Raw genomic sequence first — 23,410 nt, 5'->3', positions numbered from 1 at the left:
GAAGTCAGAAGAAAACTTGCAGGTGTCATTTCTCTTCACCCGGACAAACTCAGGTTGCCTCCTTTGCCGCAAGCTCCTTCATGTAGTGTGCCATCTCACTGACCCAGTCTTTGTGTGAGCCCTGGAGTCTCTGGATTCTCCTGTCTCTGCCTCCCACCTGTGTGGTAGGCATCGGTTGACTGAGCCGCAGCACCCTGGCAGCTGCCACACTGCTCAGGGGACTGTGCAGGAGTTGGCTGAAGCACTCCTAGAACTCTCGGAGATTACATACCGTGCAGTATGTCCAGGGGCGGCATGGTGGGAGAGGCCACGATGGCTCAGCAGTTAGCGCTCTGACTGCTCTTATAGAGGACCCAGGTTTAGTTCCCAGCACCCACACAGCTGGGGACCTGACACTCCATGTTGGCCACTTTGGGCACTGCATACAGGCGGAGCTCAGTGAGATACAGCCAAAACACCCACGCAAGAAAACTATTTAAAAATAGAATAAATGAGATGTCAGAGCATGATGGTTTCTATGTCTTGATCCCTCTAGGCAACGCACGGTGAGGACCGGAAAGATGTTCGGTTCCAGTCCACCACCTGATGGGGTAGGTGGTTCCTCCCATATCCCTGTTCCCTGTGGCTGTGTAACAGGTGTTCCTGGTGTTAGTTTTTCCTTCTCTTGACCTAGGTGGCCCAGGCTGAGGTCCTGAGCTCTGGGCCTCCTCCTGACTGACAGGTCTGTGTGTCTGCAGGTCATACTATCCTATGCCTTTCTCAACCCATACGTGCTCAGGAACTTCTGCAATAGTAACATTGCCCTGTACCTCGGGTGAGTTGCTTCCCTGCCTACTTTCCCCTTCTCTGCCCCCTTCTGACCCTCTCCCTCTCCCTGCCCTTCCCCCCCTTTCCCCTGTCTCTCATTTTTCAAAACCCAACCAATTCTGGCCCAAATTGTTAGTCTGTGTCCCACAGAGTATCCCAGCTGGGCTGGGTATGGATATAGGAAGACCTGAGCACAGTCAAAATCTTGCCACTCAGGGGACAATATGCCAAGCCCGTGGCTTCCACCAGTCACAGGTTTAAACATTTTTAAATTACATTGATTTATTTGTGTACTTATTGTGTATTTATTGAGTGTACATAGCACCTATGTAAAGATCAGAGGCCAATTTGTGGGAGTCGCTTCTCTCTTTCCATACTGTTAGTTCTGGGAATAAAACTTGGGTGGTCAGGCTTGGTGGCAAGCATGTTAACCACCCTGCCCCATCTTACTACTCTGGGCTTTGTTTTGTTTCTTCAAGACCGGGTTTCTCTGTGTAGCCCTGGCTGTCCTACAACTCACTCTGCAGACCAGTCTGGCCTCGAACTCACAGAGATCTGCCTGCCTCTGCCTCCCGAATTCCGGGACTAAACGCGTGCGGCACCTCACCCAGCACCATGTTCTTTTTTTGTAGACAGACTCTGATTTGGTTTCCCAGGAATCCCTCAAGCCTGCAGCACCCACAGGCCTCAGCCTCCAGAGTGCCAGAGTGGATTGCAGGGTGCACCACCACTGCTGGTCACTGGTTGTTAACAAGTTTAATTCTTTGTTTATCTGTTTGCTAGTTTTTCGGGACCGGATCGCATGTGGCCCAGGCTAGCCTGAAACTCTTGATCCTCTGGCCTAGTCTCCAAAGAGCTAAGACAGCAGGCAGTGCAATGCCACAGCTGCCTTGTTTCATCGGTGGCTATTGTGTCTCTATGCAATTGGAAAAAAAATTAGGCAGACACAGTAAAACATTATTCTGGGAGACCCTGGGGTGGCAGGGAACATGGAAGGAGATGGTTTTAGGCTTGTCCAGCCTGAGAAGCTGACTCTACCTTTTTGTTGGTCATAGGACGACAATTTTCATAACCATGGACAACTTTGAGAGCAGCCTCCCGCCACTTGCCATTCCAGGGCATTTAACGGTAAACACTTCCCCAGCTGTGCCAGTGACAGTAGACACTTCCCCAGCTGTGCCAGTGACAGTAGACACTTCCCCAGCTGTGCCAGTGACGGCAGACACTTCCCCAGCTGTGCCAGTGACAGTAGACACTTCCCCAGCTGTGACAGTGACAGTAGACACTTCCCCAGCTGTGACAGTGACAGTGACGGCAGACACTTCCCCAGCTGTGACAATGACGGCAGACACTTCCCCAGCTGTGACAGTGACAGTGACGGCAGACACTTCCCCAGCTGTGACAGTGACGGCAGACACTTCCCCAGCTGTGACAGTGACGGCAGACACTTCCCCAGCTGTGACAGTGACGGCAAACACTTCCCCAGCTGTGACAGTGACGGCAAACACTTCCCCAGCTGTGACAGTGACGGCAGACACTTCCCCAGCTGTGACAGTGACGGCAAACACTTCCCCAGCTGTGACAGTGACGGCAAACACTTCCCCAGCTGTGACAGTGACGGCAAACACTTCCCCAGCTGTGACAGTGACGGCAGACACTTCCCCAGCTGTACCAGTGACAGTAGACACTTCCCCAGCTGTGACAGTGACAGTAGACACTTCCCCAGCTGTGCCAGTGACAGTAGACACTTCCCCAGCTGTGCCAGTGACAGTAGACACTTCCCCAGCTGTGCCAGTGACAGCAGGCACTTCCCCAGCTGTGACAGTGACAGTAGACACTTCCCCAGCTGTGCCAGTGACAGTAGACACTTCCCCAGCTGTGCCAGTGACAGCAGGCACTTCCCCAGCTGTGACAGTGACAGTAGACACTTCCCCAGCTGTGCCAGTGACAGTAGACACTTCCCCAGCTGTGCCAGTGACAGTAGACACTTCCCCAGCTGTGCCAGTGACAGCAGGCACTTCCCCAGCTGTGACAGTGACGGCAGACACTTCCCCAGCTGTGACAGTGACGGCAGACACTTCCCCAGCTGTACCAGTGACAGCAGACACTTCCCCAGCTGTACCAGTGACAGTGACGGCAGACACTTCCCCAGCTGTGACAGTGACGGCAGGCACTTCCCCAGCTGTACCAGTGACAGTGACGGCAGGCACTTCCCCAGCTGTACCAGTGACAGTGACGGTAGACACTTTGTCAATGTGACAATGACGGTAGACTCTTCCCCAGCTGTGACAATAATGGCAGACTCTTCCCCAGCTGTGACAATGACCGTAGACTCTTCCCCAGCTGTGCCAGTGACAGTAGACACTTCCCCAGCTGTGCCAGTGATGGCAGACACTTCCCCAGCTGTGACAGTGACAGTAGACACTTCCCCAGCTGTGACAGTGACGGTAGACACTTCCCCAGCTGTGCCAGTGACGGCAGACACTTCCCCAGCTGTGACAGTGACGGTAGACACTTCCCCAGCTGTGCCAGTGATGGCAGACACTTCCCCAGCTGTGACAGTGACAGTAGACACTTCCCCAGCTGTGACAGTGACGGCAGGCACTTCCCCAGCTGTGACAGTGACGGCAGGCACTTCCCCAGCTGTGACAGTGACGGCAGACACTTCCCCAGCTGTGACAGTGACGGCAGACACTTCCCCAGCTGTACCAGTGACAGCAGACACTTCCCCAGCTGTACCAGTGACAGTGACGGTAGACACTTTGTCAATGTGACAATGACGGCAGACACTTCCCCAGCTGTGACAGTGACGGCAGACACTTCCCCAGCTGTGACAGTGACGGCAGACACTTCCCCAGCTGTGACAGTGACGGCAGACACTTCCCCAGCTGTACCAGTGACGGCAGACACTTCCCCAGCTGTACCAGTGACAGTGACGGTAGACACTTTGTCAATGTGACAATGACGGCAGACACTTCCCCAGCTGTGACAGTGATGGCAGACACTTCCCCAGCTGTGACAGTGACGGCAGACACTTCCCCAGCTGTACCAGTGACAGCAGACACTTCCCCAGCTGTACCAGTGACAGTGACGGTAGACACTTTGTCAATGTGACAATGACGGTAGACTCTTCCCCAGCTGTGACAATGATGGCAGACTCTTCCCCAGCTGTGACAATGACCGTAGACTCTTCCCCAGCTGTGACAATGGCGGTTGACTCTTATCCAGTTGTGACTCCAAAGGAATTGGACTCAGAGGTAACTGTGGGTTTTAGGTCTGTCAGCTGCTAGGCCTTTACAGGACACCCTCTGAGATGTTGAGTCACAGGAAGCCAGAAGAGGGGGCTTTCATTCCATCATTTCATTCTACCCTTCCCTCCTCTCCCCTCTCCTTCCCTACCCTCCTCTTCCCCCTCCTCTACCTCACCTCCTCTCCACTCCCTTCCCTTCCCCTTCCCTTCTCTTTTCCCTCTTCTTTCCCCACTTCCCCTTCTCTCTCCTCTCCTACTCTCCCCTTCCCTTTTCTTCCCCCTCTTTCCCCACCTGCTCTCCTCTCCCCTCTCCTTCTTCCCTTCCCCCGTCTCCTTTTCTTTCCCTTATTTTTCTCTCATCCTTGTAGTTTTCAACCTTCCTCCTTTTCTGTTCTCCTTCCCTTAAAAATGTTTATTTGAGATTTTGTTTATTTTTCTTTTATGCATATGGTGTTTTGTCTGCATGTCTGTCTGTGCACTACGTGCATGTCTTGTCTTCAAGGAGACCCGGAGTGTGCACTGCATCCCTAGAACTGGAGTAAAAGGTGGTTGTGAACCTCTGTGGGTGCTCGGAACCCAATCTCTGCCACCTGCAGGAGTGGCTTGTGCTCATGACCACTGAGTCTCTCTGCAGTCTCTCAGGGGAGTTCCTGCTGAGAGAAAAGGAGGCACACAGGTTGGCAGAGCCCAGCTTTGCCTTCCTAACTCAGCATCTGGGCAGTTGCAGATCCAGTTCCCAGTGAGGAAGAAACAAGTGAATTACTGACTGAGGAGACGGCTCTGTGAGCAAGTGAGGCCATGTCTGCAAACCCCCAGAATCCACAGAGAGGTGTGTACTGCAAACCACCAGAGTCTACGGAGAAGTGTGGTCTGCAAACCCCCAGAGTACACAGAAAAGTGTTGTCTGCAAAACACCAGAGTCCATGCAGAAGCGTGGTCTTCAAACCACTAAAGTCCGTGGAGAAGCGTGGTCTTCAAACCACCAGAGTCCATGGAGAAGCATGGTCTTCAAACCACTAACGTCCATGCAGAAGCGTGGTCTTCAAACCACTAACGTCCATGCAGAAGCGTGGTCTTCAAACCACCAGAGTCCATGCAGAAGTGTGGTCTTCAAACCACCAGAGTCCATGCAGAAGCGTGGTCTTCAAACCACCAGAGTCCATGGAGAAGCATGGTCTTCAAACCACTAACGTCCATGCAGAAGTGTGGTCTTCAAACCACTAGAGTCCATGCAGAAGCGTGGTCTTCAAACCACCAGAGTCCATGCAGAAGTGTGGTCTGCAAACCACCAGAGTCCACGGAGAAGCGTGGTGTGCAGAGGACATGGTGAAGTGTGGTGTGCAAAGGTACACCAGAGTATGCAGAGGCAGAGAGAGGATGGGCCTGGAGCTCTGAGCACCAGCCATACAGAGAACTCCAGGTTCAGTGAGACCTGACCTTGGAATAGGAGATCAGAGGAAACTTGGTGGTTAGAGCATTGGGCTCAATCCCCAGCACCCACAGGTGGCTCACACCACCGCTACTCCAGCTCCAGGGGTCTGACACCCTCTTCTGGCCTCTGATATGCCCAAAGGCATGTGCCAGATACACATAAATGCAAATAGAGAACCTTTTTTTTTTTAAGATTTATTTATTTATTAAGTATACAGGCCAGAAGAGGGCACCAGATCTCATTACAGGTGGCTGTGAGCCACAATGTGGTTGCTGGGAGTTGAACTCAGGACCTTTGGTAGAGCAGGCAGTGCTCTTAACCACTAAGCCATCTCTCCAGCCCAAATAGAGAACCTTTTTAAAAGTTGAATTTGTACCAAGCAGCGGTGGTGCACACTTTTAATCCCAGCACTTGGGAGGCAGAGGCAGGTGGATCTCTAAGATCAAGGCCAGCCTGGCCTACAGAGCGAGTTCCAGGACAGCCTGGGCTACACAGAGAAACCCTGTCTTGCAAAACCAAACCAAAACAAAACAAATGTAGAATTTGCTTTGTGTGTGAGTAACTCCATGTCACAGCGTCTGTCTTTATTCTTAGACGGGATTGCCATCGGTTACAAGCGCATTCTTTGCTCCTGGTTCAATTCTACTGTTCGTGGTGAATAGGAAAGTCTTCATTTACAATTACCGTATGGACAGCTGGAGTGATACTAACGGTTAGTGGTCCCCCATGCCTGAAGCATGTCCCCCGCCCCCTACAGCTCCGTGACCTCTGTGATGTCCCTGTTCCTTTTCTGAACTTGGTCTGGTTTTGTTTTGTTACCGAGTATGTGGTCAATTTTTGCGAAGGTTCCATGAGGTGCTGAGAAGAAGGTCTATTCTTTTCTGTTTGGATGGAATACTCTATAGATGTCTGTTAAGTCCATTGGAGTCATAACATCTGTTAGTCCTCTTATTTCTCTGTTCATTTTTTGTCTGCTTGACCTGTCCAGTGGTGAGAGGGGAGTGTTGAAGTCTCCCACTATTAGTGTGTGGGGTTTAATGTATGATTTAAGCTTTAGAAGTGTTTCTTTGACATATGAGGGTGCCCTTGTATTTGGGGCATAGATGTTCAGTATTGAAATTTCCTCTTGATGGATTTTTCCTGTGACTAATATGAAGTGTCCTTCTTTGTCTCTTTTGACTGATTTTAGCTTGAAGTCTATTTTGTTAGATATTAGGATAGCTAAACCTGCTCGTTTCTTAGGTTCATTTGATTGGCATATTTTTCCCCAGCCTTTTACTCTGAGACGATGTCTGTCTTTGAGGTTGAGATGCATTTCTTGTATGCAGAAGAGAGATGGATTCTGTTTTCGTATCCAATCTGTTAGCCTGTGCCTTTTTATGGGTGAGTTGAATCCATTTACATTAAGGGATGTTAATGACCAGTGGTTGCTATGTCCTATTAATTTAGTTTTCATCGTTGGTGATGTTAATTTGTGCATTTTTTCTTCTTTGGGATTTTCTGTAATGAGATCATCAATTGTCTGTGTATTTGTTGGTGTAGCCATCTTCCTTGGGTTGGACTTTTCCTTCTAGTATTTTGTGTAGGGCTGGGTTTGTGGTTAGGTATTGGTGATATCTAGATTTGTCATGGAATATCTTGCTTTGTCCTTCTATGGTGATCAACAGTTTTGCTGGTTATCGTAGGCTGGGCTGGCAGCTGTGGTCTCTTAATGTCTGCATAATGCTTGACCATGACCTTCTGTGTTTCATTGTCTCCACTGAGAAGTCAGGTGTAATTCTGATAGGTCTATCTTTATTTGTTACTTGGCCTTCTTCCTTTGCAGCTCTTAATATTCTTTCTTTACTCTGTATGTTTAGTGTTTTGATTATTAGGTGGTGAGAGGACTTTTTTTGGGTCCAGTCTGTTTGGTGTTCTGTAAGCTTCTTGTATCTTCATAGGCATATCTTTCTTTAGGTAGGGAAAGTTTTCTTCTGTGATTTTGTTAAATAAAATTTCTGTGTCTTTGAGTTGAACTTCTTTCTTCTCCTCTTCTATACCTATTATTCTAAGATTTGGTCTTTTCATGGTGTCTCATATTTCATGGATATTTTGGGTTAAGCTTTTGTTAGATTTAATGTTTTCCTTAACTGATGAGTCTATTTCCTCTATTGTATCTTCAGCGCTTGAGATTCTCTCTTCCATCTCTTGTATTTTGTTGTTCATGTTGCATTTGTGGTTCCTGATCTTTTTCTCATGATTTTTGTTTCTATGATTCCTTCGGCTTATGTGTTCTTTATTGTTTCTATCTCAGTTTTCAAGTCCTGAATAGTTTCTTTTATATGTTTGAGTTCTTTTTCTTGGTTTTCTTTAAGTGATTTGCATATATCTTTCAGTTTTTGTTTATTTTTTCTTCCATTTCTTTAAGGTAATTTCTCATTTCATCTTTAAGAATTTCAAACATTCTCTTGAGTTTATTTTTTAGATCATTTTCTTCTGGTTCATCCATATTTGGTTGTTCAGGTCTTGCTATTGTAGGGTCTTTAGGTTTTACTGGTATTGTGTTTTTCTTTGTGGTGTAGCGTGTGATGTTACCTTTTCTACTCATCTTTTCCTCTAATAGGTATGGTTGGGCTGTTTGAGATTCTGTTGAATAATCTTCTAGATGCCAGTGAATCCAAAGGTCAGATGGTTGTTCCTCATGGTACAATCAGTGTCACAGTTCCAGTTTCCCTGTTGGTTACTCCTGTTCCTGGAGGTAGCTCAGTGCTCCTGTGCTTGGCTCTGCTCCCTTGGATTTTGCTGTCTCAGGCCTACTTTGGCCCAGGCTGCTGGCTTTGATCTGTTTCTGTAAATCTTGGTCTGGATATCCTCCTGCAGAAGTCCCAGGCTTGGAGTTGGACCTGTTGTGGTGGAGATCACAGACTCTGAGTCAGGTCATTGGCTCAATCCTAGTCTGTCAGTGTCCCATGACTGGGTTGGCTCCTGGCTTCTGCTCCTGAATTCTGCTCCTTGTTTCCTCAGGTTCTCTCTGTCCTAGCGGTCTGGTTTTGTTTTAGAGACAGGGACTCGTGCAGCACAGACAGGCCTCACCCAGTTAAATAGCCAGAATGACCTTGAGTTGGTGGTCTCTGTCCCCGTCTCTGCGGTGCTGGGGTGGTAGGAATGGCGCCACCATGTATAGTTTATGTTGTGCCGAGGTGGAACCTGTGCCCTGTGCAAGCTATGTAGGACCTCTGCCCTGAGCCTCAGCCCCATTCCAAAGTTTGGTGGTTTTTTCCTTTTTATTGTATTGTATCAGTGTTTGCCGCATTTGTTTAAATTTATTTATTTATTTATTTATTTATTTATTTATTTATTATGTAAACAGTATTCTGTCTGTGTGTCTGCCTGCAGGCCAGAAGAGGGCATCAGATCTCATTTCAGGTGGTTGTGAGCCACCATGTGGTTGCTGGGAATTGAACTCAGGACCTTTGGAAGAACAGGAGTTCTTAAATGCTGAGCCATCTCTCCAGCACCCATTTGTTTAATTTTTAAAGATGTGTTCTCTGTCTTACCTTGCCTGCCTAAGGCATCTGACTGGTCTAATAAAAAGCCAAATGGCCAATAGCAAGGGAGGTATAAGTGAGACTTCCAGGCAGGGAGAGTAAGGATGAGGAGGAAGAATTTAGGCTGAAGATAGAAGAGAGACATCAGGGAGATGCTAGGGACAAGCCAGTCAGACATGGAGGAAGCAGGGAAGTAGGACACCCAGAATGAAGGAAAGGTAAAAAGTCCTGAGGCAAAGCAGGTTAAATTAAGATATAAGAGCTAGTGGACAAACCTAAGCTAAGGCTGAGCATTCATAGTTAATAATAAGTCTCCATGTCTTTTTTGGGGGGCTGGTTGGTAGCCAAAGGAAAACTCCAACTTCAGGGTCCCCTGGAACTGGAGTCACAGAAATCTGTGAGCTTCCGTAAGGGTCTCTTCTGTGAGAGCTGTGGTTCTCTAACCACTGAGTCATCTTTCCAGCCCCTGTGTTGTTCTGAGAAGGACCTAACTCCATAGGGCAGGCTGGCCTCAGATTCACAATCCTCCTGCCTCAGCCTTAAGTCGTAAACTAGCAGGCAGGTGCTACCATGCCTGGCCTAACACTTAACTTTGGAGAATTCAAAATATGCAGCCAGGTGTGTTGGTCCAGGACTCTCAGCCCAGCATTTGGGATGTGGAAGCAGGAAGTTTCAGAATTTGCTTGTCAACCAGGGATGGCTAGTCAGTTGTAGGTCCATGAGATCCTGTCTCAAAAACAGAAAGAAAAGTCACAGCTGCCTATGGCTCCACCTCCAGGGAACAATGTCCTCTCCTGGCCACTTCAGGCACCTACGCTGTGCATACACGCATGCACACATATTTACAATGTAACTCTTTTAACTTATCTTCCTTTCAGGTGTAAAAACTCCTGTCTCACATATTAGTGGCGACAGTTGTTGTTATAATAACAGATTTTGCCTGGTAAGTTGGAATCTTTCATTTAAATAGAGCATTCGAGCCTAAGTGCAAATACTTAGAAATGACCTAGGAACCCATAAGTAGAGGTAGCCATAGGTAGTGTCACTTACCCATACTCAGAGGAAGGCTGGACCATGAGGTAACTTCCCTTGGGATTGACCAGTCAACCCGACTGAGTTGCATCTTCCTTTATTGTTGTGTGTTGGGATGCTTTCTTGGTTTTTGAGGAAAGGTCTCGTATAACCCAAGCCAAATATGACTTTCAACTCCTGATCCTCCTGTCTCCACCTCTAAGGAGCTAGGAGGACAAGCATGACCTGAGCACTCCCTTACACTGCCCGACACAGTTTTTGTTTGTGTAATAGACAGGTAAGTCTGGGGGCTGGAGGCAGGCAGATGTGAGCTGTGAGGTCCAGGCTGGTCTGGTGTTCATAGTAAGGTCTAGACTAGCCGGGGCTACCTAGAAGTATCAAGGACTGGGAGAGGCAGGCAGAGAGAGAGAGAGAGAGAGAGAGAGAGAGAGAGAGAGAGAGAGAGAGAGAGAGAGAGAGAATGATTGTCCCTTAGCACCCAGCTGGTGGTCAACACTAGGCAGGATGGCTCAAGCCCCATCTCAGGTCCACACTGCAGTGGCTGTCATCCTGGAAGGTGGTCTTTCCAGCCCCCTTCAGCTGATCTTTCAGCTTTCCCATTCCTGCTGCCCTGCTGTGCCCGGAGAGGGTGGTGTGAGCGTCCTGCCCTTTGTTCTCAGCACCTGGTGCCCTCTGTAAATGGCTGCCTGAAAATAGTGTTTATTTGGCTTTGATAGAAACATATGTTTGGAAGTTGTCAGTGGAGCTAAAGGATAATATTGGGGTCCCACAGCCTTGTGACCCAGAGTTTCCTGCAGGCTTATCAGGCTTGGAGTCCCTCCTCCTGCCCTGAGGGTCTCTCACAGGTGGGGGTGGTGTGGCATACCTGGGCAAGCCCTCTGATGCTTATTCTCCCACCGCACTCGCCTAGCGCTTCCTGGCAGTGAAAGCTGCCAGCAGGAAGGAAGCTTCCCATTAATTTGTTCTCTATCTGTGACTAAGGTGTGTGGAATCTTTTGCAATAGGATCATGTCAGCTAGGTCTAGTAGATGACCAAGAAGCCTGTATTGTTTGGGGCCTCAGGGCCTCCCCGAACAATGGCTCATGTGGAAGCCCCCCACATCTGGCATGAGGCTTTTATGCAACACCCAACAGCTTCAAGGGGTGGCAGTGTGCATGCCTGTAGGCTCTCTTCCCCAATAACTTTTAAAAAGTCATACACACACTTTTTAATTTATTTACTTTTATTTATTTATTTATTTATTTGAGACAAGGTTTCTCTGTATGCCCCTGGTTGTTCTGGAACTCTCTCTTAGACCAGGTTAGCCTTGAACTCACAGAGATCTGCCTGCCTCTGCCTCCTGAGTGCTGGGATTAAAGGCGTGTGCCATCACTGCCTGACTCAAAAACAATTTTTTAAAAGTTAATTGAAACTAGGGTTGGTGCCCAACTCCTGCAATCTCAGTACTCAGAAAGCTGAGGCAGGAGGATAGCCATGACTTTGAGACTGACTAATCTTGGCAAACAGTGAGAACCTCAAATAAAAAAAAACAAATTAAACAGATAAAAGGAAAAACAAAAACCAAGAGCAAAGACCAGCCAAGTGGTTCAGTACGTAAAGGTGCTACCCAAGACTGACACCTGAGCTGAGTTCCCAGAAACCACATCAAGGTGGGAAAAGAGAATCACCTCCACAGAGCTGCCTTCAACCTCCACAATGTATGCACGAGAGAGAGAGAGAGAGAGAGAGAGAGAGAGAGAGAGAGAGAGAGAGAGAGAGAGAGAAGGCAAACAGGCCTGATCACAGCCTGTGGTCAGGATCACAGGAACCATACCAGTGAAGCTGGCATTAGAGACTCCTGAGGGCAGGTTCATACCGGGTGGAAACCGTGGGAAGGAGTGCAGTCAGGCGCATGGGGCAGCTCAGCACGGGATGTAGTGGGAAGCCAAAGGCTCGTTTACATCAGAAATGATGATCCTGAGGTCGTGTTGAGAGCACTGGGCAGGCAAAGCAATTGATTTTATTTGAACCTTGCTAAGTCTGGCATCAGCCTAGAGAAGAGGCAAACGGAGCTGCCAACGTGGTGTGCCATACTGTGGGATAGCCCTTCGGAACACTGTGAATATGTATTACTCTCATTGGTTAATAAAGAACGAACTGGCGTTAGTAAGATAGCCAAACCAAGGATTCTGGGAAGAAGGGTGGAGTGAGAGAAGTCTCCAGGAGACAAGGGATCAAGACAGGACGAGCCATGTGGCGATACATAGATGAATAGAAACGGGTTCATTTAAGTTGTAAGAGCTAGTTAGTAATGAGCCTCCAAGCTTTTATATTTAATAAGCCTCAGTGTGGTTATTTGGGAACTAGCAGGCAGGACAGAAACTTCTCTGACAGTAAGACAAGGGTTTTGATGTCCTGACACCCTTTCCTTGCCGGTGAGTTTCTCACAAGGTGGGTTTTCAGGGAGGGCCCTTCCTGAGTACCCATCCCACTGTATCGGGACACAAGGCTCAAAATGTCTCCCTTTCTGAGGAGTGGCATAGTCCCGTGACAGACTGCCTGTGGTGATTCAGCCCAGGGGCGAGCTGAGAGGTCCAGACCGTGCTAGAGCTGCGGAGGCCGAAACTCTGTGGGGAGCTCACAACACACCTAACGCTATTTCTTATAACTCACTGCTGGATTTTACCTTTAATATTTTTAGACTGTGGTTTACTTGGGAGGGGAGATCACTGAATCCCCCGAAAGAAAATCATGGAGAAAACGTGTAAGGGAGGCGCAATGAAATCCCGGAACCAGAGCATGGCCCCAGGAAAGTGAACAGCGGGACTGGACGGGGATTCGTGTGGAGATTCTGTGAAAGCCCACTGCGTGGGGGTCTCTGAGCTGACGCGGGTGGTTTGGGTTAACCAGGACCCAGACACAGTCTGTCAGTGTGGCAGTGGACAGTGGGGGATGGGAAAGTGATGCTATCCTGACGGAAACTTGAATCCGGGATTCCTGAGGAATGCTGACTTTAAGTTTCTGTTTATCTGGTAGTAATCTGCCCTGGTTTGGGCCTGGGCCGCCATCTTAGGCCACTGTTAATAGCACTGTCATTTGTGGGGTGGGGGACACCTACTCTGTGACTGAAAGACCCTCGGTTTCAAGGGCGTTTGGAGATACCCCCAGACTCAATAAACCAGGCCAGTGGATGCAATCAGCAAGAGGCTTCTTTAATGCTCACAAGCGCTTGTGGGTGACCCAGCAGCTCCCGCCAGCTGAGCACCCTAAGCAAGGTCTCCAACCAGCATTTATAGGATTTTACAGGTTACATGATGGGGGAGCATAGCAACAGCAATTTCACTGGTCCTTTAAATGGCGGGCTTAGGTCATCCTGGGGACAGCATGGGGGAGCATAGCAATCTGACAGTTTTGATAAGGTACCCTAGGGGCTGAATGTTTTTTATGACCAGATGCAACCCACAGATACCCTGTTCTGGCGCCAGTTGTCCATAAGGGAGACAGTGTCTGATCCAAAGGTCACATATCTCTGTCTCCTAAAGGTTAACTCAGTTCACATCTGTCGTTTATCAGGGATGGCCAGGACACTACTCTCAATTTGTAGGGAGAAGCTCTGGCCTTGTAAATAAAACAGCCAGTTGTAAAATGACCTAAGCTTCCCAGACACCTGAGAAAATAGCTCACTGTGAATGAATGATCCTTGATCTGCTGAGAAAGCTGCTGACAGTCTGTTCTCATTCTCCTCTACATTCTTATTTTTGGAATCTATATTTTTATTTTCTTATTCTTGGACGCTTCAGTGACCTATGCAGAAGAAGCTATTGTCCAGAAATGTCCATCTCCACAGAACTGTCCTCCATTCAGCCCGCTGATAGGCACACTCGGCCTCCTGGAGATCACCCGTCTCTGTAACTTCATTGTTTTAACAATTTGTCATAGTGTGTAGACGGACTTTTCTTTCCCGCCCGCCAGTTCCAAATAACCGACCCAGAGACTTCATATTAATTCTATAAATGCTCGGCAATGGCTCAAGCTTGGGACTGTTGGGTCTGTGAGTGTTCCCATACAAGTCCACCATTCACACAGGAGATCAGCAAGTTGCGTCTATTTAGTGCGCCTGTGTGTGTGAGGTCATTGACCTGCAGTGAGTGGTGCCGACCCAGGGGCAGTTCCTGGGCCGGTGATGTCTGAAACGCGGCTGGTTAAGCACCAGCTGTACCAGTGCGCTCCTCAGAGGCTGAGGTTTTATCTTTGGGCACAAGTGTGAGCAAGTCCAGACATGATCCAGAAGAGGGGGCCTAGGACTTGTTCTTGGGACACTGTGGCACCCCCTTGAGCCTGAATGTAATCTGTTGATAAATGGCGCTTTGTTGGAAGAGATGCCTGTTTGTCCCTAAATTCAGGTGTAAAAGCGGGAGAGATTAACCCCTTCAATTACTAGCTAACTCTTACAACTTAAATTAACCCATTTATATCCAGCTACACCGCCACGTGGCGGCACAGCTTCACATCCTGCACCTCCTGTTTCCCCTCTGTGGCTGGTGACTCCTGACTCCGCCCCTCTTCCCGGAGCCCTTAGTCTGGTTCTCCCTCCTAACCTTATCCTGTCCAGCTTTGGGCCAGTCAGCTTCTTTATTTAACCAATTATAGTGACATATATTCACAGAGTGTAGAGGAATATGCCGCAGCAGTTACTGTCCTATTGTCTGGCATGAGATACCACGGCCAAGGCATTTACAGAAGAGTTTGTTGGGGTTCACACGTTCAGAGGGTGAGTCCAAGACCGTCAGGGTGGGAGCATGGCGGCGGGCAGGCACGGTGCTGGAGCGGCAGGTGAGAGCTCCTTATCAACAGGCAGGAGAGGGAGAGGGAGGGAGAGGAAGGGAGGAAGAGAAAAAGGCTAACCGTGCCTGCTGTGGCCTCAAAGCCCACCCCATGCCATACCTCTTCCACAAAGACCATACCTCCTGACCCTTCCCAAGCAGGTCTGACAATTGGGGACCAAGTGTTGAGACAGATGAACCTGGGGGGCACTGAATGTGAGCATGGCAGAACAGCCTTGCAGCTCTCGTCTGCATTAGAGACCCTCACAGTTCTGGGTGGGCGTCGGTCCCACACCCCTCTAAGTGCTGAGTAATTTGGTTGTTTCCCTTTTGACTGTTAAAAGCAACATTGTGCCCAGCACTCTGCCTCAGTCATGTGCTCCCACTAGCTAAATGGGGTGCGTAGGGTAACCCAAGTGGTGAGACCGCGTCTCTGTGGGGGGTGGGAGCAGAAGGCCCCTGTGAGTCCTTGTGTATAGGTTCCCATGTAAGCTCAAAGTTGTCCCGTTTTTGGATTGGATGCCTGAGGATAGGTCAGTGGAAGTCATCCTCGGGTATGGTCAAGGATGACCTAGAATTCCTGGTCTTCTTCCCAAGCTTCAAGATGTGGGCATACACCAGCAACTGGGTTTCTGTGGTGCTAGGATGGCAGCCGGGGCCTCCTGCGCTCTTGGCAGGCCCTCCACCCAATGAGCATTGAACATTCTTGTGACGTCTTCCGTGTGTTCCTTCCCCCAGGAATTAGCAAATAGGATTTTTGTGTATTCCCGTGGAGGCTCGCTGCCTGAGACCGAAATATACTTCTCTGACAACGGAGGATTCTCGTTCCAGGACATGAACAGTGACATTCTGGTAAGTGGCTGGGGAAAGGGAGTCAAAAGCCTGAAGTGGAGGCGGCTCTGGGAGGCCCCACCCTCCTGGTTCAGTGGGTGATTAATGCTGAGGACAAGGAGGGTCACCTGCTTCGGTACTGTGGCCATAGTCAGTGGCTCCTGTAAGTGACCCCCAAGTCACACTCCTGCAGGCCGTCCCGATAGAACTCGTCGGATCACCTGGCACAGCCTAGAGTCATCTGGGAAGAAGCCACCATTGAGAAAACCCTCTGCCAGATGAACCTGTGAGGTGTTTTCTTGCATGACGATTGATGCCATAGATATGGAAGGTCTCTGCGCTCTGGCCAGTGCTGCCCCAGGCAGCTGCGTGAGCTGTGAGGAGCAGCCATTATCCAGTGAGATAAGCCCTTCTCCTCTCCTGGGCTGCTTTTGGTCATGCTGTTCACCAGAGCAGGGGAGACTCGGACTGAGGGAGTCACCTAAGCCAGAATTTTGAAGTTAGAAAGAGGATGGTGATCACTGGGAGGGGACAAGAGTGGGTGATGGGGACATAAAGAGTAGCTGACTAAAAACTAACAGGCTTCCCAGTGGACAGTGGCGCACACCTTTCATCCCAGCACTTGGGAGGCAGAGCCAGGCAGGTGAATCTCTGTGAGTTGGAGGCCAGCCTGGTCTACAGAGCGAGTTCCAGGACAGCCAGAGCTACACAGAGAAACCCTGTCTCAAAAAAAAAAACAAAAAACAAAAACAAAAAAAAAAACAAAAAACAAAAAACCAGAAACAAAAATGAACAGGCTTGGAAATGAACAGGCTTGGGCATGAAGCACCTGTAGTCTTAGCCACTGCAGCATGCACAGCAGGAGGATTACCTGACTGCATGAGTCAGGGTTTAAAGACACATACACACACACACACACACACACACACACACACACACACACACACACACACACACACAGGTACACTGGCTGTTCTTCCAGAGAACAGGTTCAATTTCCAGCACCCACAGAGGGCTCATATCCATCAATCCTCCAGTCCCAGGAGATCCGCCACCCTCTTCTGACCTCCACCAGTACTGGGCATTTGGTGTGCTGTGGTGATATTTTATTTATGCTCTAGCAAATAAAGATTGCCTGAAGATCAGAGGGCAGAACTAGTCACTAGTTAAACATGGAGGCCAGGCAATGGTGGCATACACTCTTGATCCCGGCACAGGAGGAAGAAACAGGAAGAGATATGGCTGGGCAGAGAGGAAGTGGGAAGGCAGGGTAAAGACAGGAGCTTGGCCCTTTTTGGGTGAGCAGTTGGCGAGGTAAGGTCTGTCTGCAGCTTGTTTGTCTCTCTGATCTTCCAGCATTTACCCTGATATCTGACTCTAGGTTTTTATTATTAAGGCCAATTAGAATCTGTGCTGCACGCCTTTAATCCCAGCACTCGGGAGGCAAAGGCAGGCGGATCTCTGTGAGTTTGAGACCAGCCTGGTCTACAGAGCTAGTTGCAGGACAGGCTCCAAAGCCACAGAGAAACCATGTCTCGAAAAACCAAAAACAAAACCAGAAACAAAAGCTGTGTCCATCAGGACCCCAAGAGGTACCTGTCTTAGAGTCTATGGTTGCTATAACAACACACCTGGGAGTGGACGATAGATGAGAAACAGAGCCCACAAAAGGCTAAGAAACACAGAACAGAAACTCATATCTCATGATTCTGGAGGCTGGAAAGTCTCAGTTCAAGGTACCTGCTGGCTCTAATGCCAGGACGGCTGCCCTCTGATGCCTGGTAATGCCAGGACGGCTGCCCTCTGATGCCTGGTAATGCCAGGACGGCTGCCCTCTGACGCCTGGTAATGCCAGGACGGCTGCCCTCTGACGCCTGGTAATGCCAGGACGGCTGCCCTCTGACGCCTGGTAATGCCAGGACGGCTGCCCTCTGACGCCTGGTAATGCCAGGACGGCTGCCCTCTGGTGCCTGGTAATGCCAGGACGGCTGCCCTCTGGCACCTGGTAATGCCAGGACGGCTGCCCTCTGACGCCTGGTAATGCCAGGACGGCTGCCCTCTGGCACCTGGTAATGCCAGGACGGCTGCCCTCTGGCACCTGGTAATGCCAGGACAGCTGCTCTCTGACGCCGGACGGACGGCTGCCCTCTGTTTCGGAGTGAGGTACAGGACAGGAGAGCGAAAGCATGTGAAGGCCTCGAAACTTTCCGTGAGAGATTGCTGTGATTTGAGTTGTGACGTGTTCCCCAAGGTCTTGTTTGTTTGTTTTTACTTTTTGGGGACCTGCCACCAAGCTCTCAAATAAATAGAGACATATTCTTACTTATGAATGCCCAATCTTAGCTTGGTTGTTTCTAGCCTTCTTTTCTAACTCAACCTATCCCCTTTCTCTTTAACTCCATTTTGCCTCTGGGCTTTTACCTTTCATTATTTTAAGTGTCTTTCTTTCTTACTTACTCTGTGTCTATGTCTGTGTGGCTATGTGTGGCTGTGTGTGGTTGTGTGTGACTGTGTGTAGTTGTGTGGTTGTGTGTGTCTGTGTGTAGTTGTGTGGCTATGTGTGGCTGTGTGTGGTTGTGTGGTTGTGTGTGTCTGTGTGTAGTTGTGTGTAACTGTGTGGCTATGTGTGGCTGTGTGTGGTTGTGTGGTTGTGTGTGTCTGTGTGTAGTTGTGTGTAACTGTGTGGCTGTGTGTGGCTGTGTATCTATGTTTGGCTGTGTGTAACTGTGTGGCTGTGTGTAACTGTGTGGCTGTGTGTGGCTGTGTGTGGTTGTGTATAGCTGTGTGGCTGTGTGTGGCCGTGTGTGGCTGTGTGGCTGTGTGTGGTTGTGTGTGGCTGTGTGTAGCTGTGTGGTTGTGTGTGGCTGTGTGTGGCTGTGTGTGGCTGTGTGGCTGTGTATGGCTGTGTGTGGCTGTGTGGCTGTGTGTGGCTGTGTGTGTCTGTGTGTAGCTGTGTGGCTGTGTGGCTGTGTGGCTGTGTGTGGCTGTGTGTGGCTGTGTGGCTGTGTGTGGATGTGTGTGGCTGTGTGGCTGTGTGTGGCTGTGTGTGGCTGTGTGGCTGTGTGTGGATGTGTGTGGCTGTGTGGCTGTGTGTGGATGTGTGTGGCTGTGTGGCTGTGTGTGGTTGTGTGTGGCTGTGTGTGGCTGTGTGGCTGTGTGTGGCTGTGTGTGTCTGTGTGGCTGTGTGTGGCTGTGTGTGGCTGTGTGGCTGTGTGTGGTTGTGTGTGGCTGTGTGTAGCTGTGTGGCTGTGTGTGGCTGTGTGGTTGTGTGTGGCTGTGTGTAGCTGTGTGGCTGTGTGTGGCTGTGTGGTTGTGTGTAGCTGTGTGGCTGTGTGTGGCTGTGTGGTTGTGTGTGGCTGTGTGGTTGTGTGTGGCTGTGTGTGGCTGTGTGGTTTTGTGTGGCTGTGTGTGGCTGTGTGTGGCTGTGTGTGGCTGTGTGTGGCTGTGTGGCTGTGTGTGGCTGTGTGGCTGTGTGGCTGTGTGGCTGTGTGTGGCTGTGTGGCTGTGTGTGGCTGTGTGGCTGTGTGGCTGTGTGTGGCTGTGTGTAGCTGTGTGGCTGTGTGTGGCTGTGTGGCTGTGTGTGGCTGTGTGTGGCTGTGTGGCTGTGTGTGGCTGTGTGGCTGTGTGGCTGTGTGTGGCTGTGTGGCTGTGTGTGGCTGTGTGTGGCTGTGTGGTTGTGTGTGGCTGTGTGTGGCTGTGTGGCTGTGTGTGGCTGTGTGTGGCTGTGTGTGGCTGTGTGTGGCTGTGTGGTTGTGTGTGGCTGTGTGTGGCTGTGTGTGGCTGTGTGTGGCTGTGTGTGGCTGTGTGTGGCTGTGTGGTTGTGTGTGGCTGTGTGTGGCTGTGTGTGGCTGTGTGTGGCTGTGTGTGGCTGTGTGGCTGTGTGTGGCTGTGTGGCTGTGTGTGGCTGTGTGTAGCTGTGTGGCTGTGTGGCTGTGTGGCTGTGTGGCTGTGTGTGGCTGTGTGTGGCTGTGTGGTTGTGTGTGGCTGTGTGTGGCTGTGTGGCTGTGTGTGGCTGTGTGTGGCTGTGTGTGGCTGTGTGTGGCTGTGTGTGGCTGTGTGGCTGTGTGTGGCTGTGTGTGGCTGTGTGTGGCTGTGTGTGGCTGTGTGGCTGTGTGTGGCTGTGTGTGGCTGTGTGTGGCTGTGTGTGGCTGTGTGTGGCTGTGTGGCTGTGTGTGGCTGTGTGTGGCTGTGTGTGGCTGTGTGTGGCTGTGTGTGGCTGTGTGTGGCTGTGTGGCTGTGTGGCTGTGTGTGGCTGTGTGTGGCTGTGTGTGGCTGTGTGTGGCTGTGTGTGGCTGTGTGTGGCTGTGTGGCTGTGTGTGGCTGTGTGTGGCTGTGTGGCTGTGTGTGGCTGTGTGGCTGTGTGTGGCTGTGTGGCTGTGTGTGGCTGTGTGGTTGTGTGTGGCTGTGTGGCTGTGTGTGGCTGTGTGGCTGTGTGTGGCTGTGTGGCTGTGTGTGGCTGTGTGGCTGTGTGTGGCTGTGTGGCTGTGTGTGGCTGTGTGTGGCTGTGTGGTTGTGTGTGGCTGTGTGGCTGTGTGTGGCTGTGTGTGGCTGTGTGGCTGTGTGTGGCTGTGTGGCTGTGTGTGGCTGTGTGGCTGTGTGGCTGTGTGTGGCTGTGTGGCTGTGTGTGGCTGTGTGTGGCTGTGTGTGGCTGTGTGTGGCTGTGTGGCTGTGTGTGGCTGTGTGGCTGTGTGTGGCTGTGTGTGGCTGTGTGGCTGTGTGGCTGTGTGTGGCTGTGTGTGGCTGTGTGTGGCTGTGTGGCTGTGTGTGGCTGTGTGTGGCTGTGTGTGGCTGTGTGGCTGTGTGTGGCTGTGTGTGGCTGTGTGTGGCTGTGTGGCTGTGTGGCTGTGTGGCTGTGTGTGGCTGTGTGTGGCTGTGTGTGGCTGTGTGTGGCTGTGTGTGGCTGTGTGTGGCTGTGTGGCTGTGTGTGGCTGTGTGGCTGTGTGGCTGTGTGGCTGTGTGTGGCTGTGTGGCTGTGTGGCTGTGTGGCTGTGTGGTTGTGTGTGGCTGTGTGGCTGTGTGGTTGTGTGTGGCTGTGTGGCTGTGTGTGGCTGTGTGTGGCTGTGTGGCTGTGTGTGGCTGTGTGTGGCTGTGTGGCTGTGTGTGGCTGTGTGGCTGTGTGTGGCTGTGTGTGGCTGTGTGGTTGTGTGTGGCTGTGTGTGGCTGTGTGGCTGTGTGTGGCTGTGTGTGGCTGTGTGTGGCTGTGTGGCTGTGTGTAGCTGTGTGGCTGTGTGTGGCTGTGTGGTTGTGTGTGGCTGTGTGGTTGTGTGTGGCTGTGTGGCTGTGTGTGGCTGTGTGTGGCTGTGTGTGGCTGTGTGTGGCTGTGTGTGGCTGTGTGGTTGTGTGTGGCTGTGTGTGGCTGTGTGGTTGTGTGTGGCTGTGTGGTTGTGTGTGGCTGTGTGGTTGTGTGTGGCTGTGTGGCTGTGTGTGGCTGTGTGTGGCTGTGTGGTTGTGTGTGGCTGTGTGGTTGTGTGTGGCTGTGTGGCTGTGTGTGGCTGTGTGGTTGTGTGTGGCTGTGTGTGGCTGTGTGGCTGTGTGGCTGTGTGGCTGTGTGTGGCTGTGTGTGGCTGTGTGTGGCTGTGTGGTTGTGTGTGGCTGTGTGGCTGTGTGTGGCTGTGTGTGGCTGTGTGTGGCTGTGTGTGGCTGTGTGTAGCTGTGTGGCTGTGTGTGGCTGTGTGGTTGTGTGTGGCTGTGTGGCTGTGTGTGGCTGTGTGTGGCTGTGTGTGGCTGTGTGTGGCTGTGTGGCTGTGTGGCTGTGTGTGGCTGTGTGTGGCTGTGTGTGGCTGTGTGGCTGTGTGTGGCTGTGTGTGGCTGTGTGGCTGTGTGTGGCTGTGTGGCTGTGTGGCTGTGTGTGGCTGTGTGTGGCTGTGTGGTTGTGTGTAGCTGTGTGGCTGTGTGTGGCTGTGTGGCTGTGTGGCTGTGTGTGGCTGTGTGTGGCTGTGTGGTTGTGTGTGGCTGTGTGGCTGTGTGTGGCTGTGTGTGGCTGTGTGGTTGTGTGTGGCTGTGTGTGGCTGTGTGGCTGTGTGTGGCTGTGTGTGGCTGTGTGGTTGTGTGTAGCTGTGTGGCTGTGAAGCTTTCCCCTGGTGTTTTCCTCCCATATATTGATTGGAGATGGGCAGGGGTTGGCACATGGTCGGGATAGGGAATGGTCAGTAAAGTCCCATAGGAGGGAATGGAGGTGATAGAGTAAGGGGCCGAGCAGGTTATCAGGGAGGAGTGAGGGTTTAAGTGAGAGACAGGGTTTAGAACCCCATACATGAGTCCTGTAATTGAATGACAGTAGAGGAATGGTGTCTAGCAACAGAGACGTTTGGGTGTTCCAGACTTGGGGGTCTACCTGGTAGGTTGGCAGAGGAACCAGTAGGGTGGGTGTCTAGGAGGAGGAGAGGAGCAGCTGGCAAGTCTGGGGTCGGGCAAATGGGGGGAGCAAAAAAGAGAAGCTTCTACTTTGGCTAAAAGATCCCTTCCCAATAAGGGCGCAGGACAGGTTGGCACCATGGAAAGGGGGCGAGTGAGAGGAGCACCCCTGAAAATGCAATTGAGAGGTGGGTAAGGCAGGGAGACGAGAAGGGGAGATGGGTCCCCAAAATTCTCTCAGGACCAAGTATGTGGTACCAGTGTCCAAGAGGAAGGAGATAGATCGCCCTGATACCGTGATTTCTACCTGGGGCTCCCTGTCAGAGCTGACAAGAGAGCCCAGGTCTGTCCAGTCGTCCACAGCCAGGCCCAGAAGGCTGGCTAGAAGGTGGTCTATGTCTGATGTCCCTGTGCTACGAGTGTTCCTGAGGGGCCCCATGGGGATTAGGGCAAGCCCAGGCCCACTGACCTTCCTGACCACATTTGAAGCAGGGGCCCAATGGTCCTTGAGCCCCAGAGGCTGTTGCTGAGGCGGGTTGGATAGCCTTGACCAGCATTTGATATTTTTGCTTAGACTTTCTCATTTCTCCCAAGGTACACACCTTAAAGGCCAGTGCTAGGACTTCTGCCTGGAGGGTTAGGAGCCCTCTCTTTTCTGCAAACACTCTGGGGGAAACTCTGAGAAAAGGAATAGCTCACAAGGAGCTGCCCTCCGGGTTTTCAGGGTCTAGAGTAGTGTAGTATAAGAGGGCCCCTGTGGGGCCTTCTAGGAACTGAGACGGATTTTCCTGTCTGTCTCAACTATTTCCTGAAGTTTTTCACAGTTTACTAACTTAAAGGCAGCCTTACAGAGACCCACCAAGAGGCAGGCTGTAACCTGATCTCTAGTATTATTATCCCCTTGGGGGTCGCAGTTGGGGACCGCCTCTGCCCCACCTGGATGGGGGTCGCGGTTGGGGACAGCCTCTGCCCGACTGGATTTGGGTTGCGGTTGGGGACCGCCTCTGCCCCACCTGTGTTGAATTCATTTGATGGACCGATGTCATCTGCCTGCCCCCAAACTCCCTGCATTACAGTGGATTGTTAGCTAAAATCGGGTCCTTCCGTCAAAGAGACAAGGATGTAACAGATGTATTTGGGAATCCTGACCCAAGGGTGGCACTCTACTAGGTTAATCAAACAGAGACCCTACTTTTCACTGGGTGTTTGTTTGTTTGTTTGAGATAGGGCTTCTCTGTGTAACAGTCCTAACTGAACAGGAAATCATAGAGATCCGCCTGCTTCTGCTTCCGGGGTTGCTGGGACTAAAGGTGCGTGCCACCACTGCCCAGCTTTAATTGTTTTTTAACACAGGGTCTCGTGTAGCCTAAAATG

At 50.8% G+C, this 23,410-nt stretch overlaps 1 protein-coding gene across 1 annotated transcript in view; it reads left to right on the top strand.

Moving 5' to 3' along the window:
* The first annotated feature begins 560 nt into the window (after positions 1 to 560).
* Catsperd (catsper channel auxiliary subunit delta) overlaps positions 561 to 23,410 on the top strand; it is a 52,894-nt gene continuing 30,044 nt past the window's right edge. Inside the window, exons 1-6 of the mRNA XM_075942820.1 lie at positions 561 to 590; positions 738 to 814; positions 1,863 to 1,935; positions 6,084 to 6,201; positions 9,895 to 9,959; positions 15,590 to 15,703. Coding sequence (XP_075798935.1) covers positions 561 to 590; positions 738 to 814; positions 1,863 to 1,935; positions 6,084 to 6,201; positions 9,895 to 9,959; positions 15,590 to 15,703 — 477 coding nt within the window. The remainder of the gene's footprint in view (positions 591 to 737; positions 815 to 1,862; positions 1,936 to 6,083; positions 6,202 to 9,894; positions 9,960 to 15,589; positions 15,704 to 23,410) is intronic.

This window comes from Microtus pennsylvanicus, chromosome 12 (genome assembly GCF_037038515.1).
Source record: "Microtus pennsylvanicus isolate mMicPen1 chromosome 12, mMicPen1.hap1, whole genome shotgun sequence".
Taxonomy (NCBI): domain Eukaryota; kingdom Metazoa; phylum Chordata; class Mammalia; order Rodentia; family Cricetidae; genus Microtus; species Microtus pennsylvanicus.
Note: the sequence above shows the minus strand (reverse complement) of the source record. Positions and strands in the feature narration are given on the sequence as shown.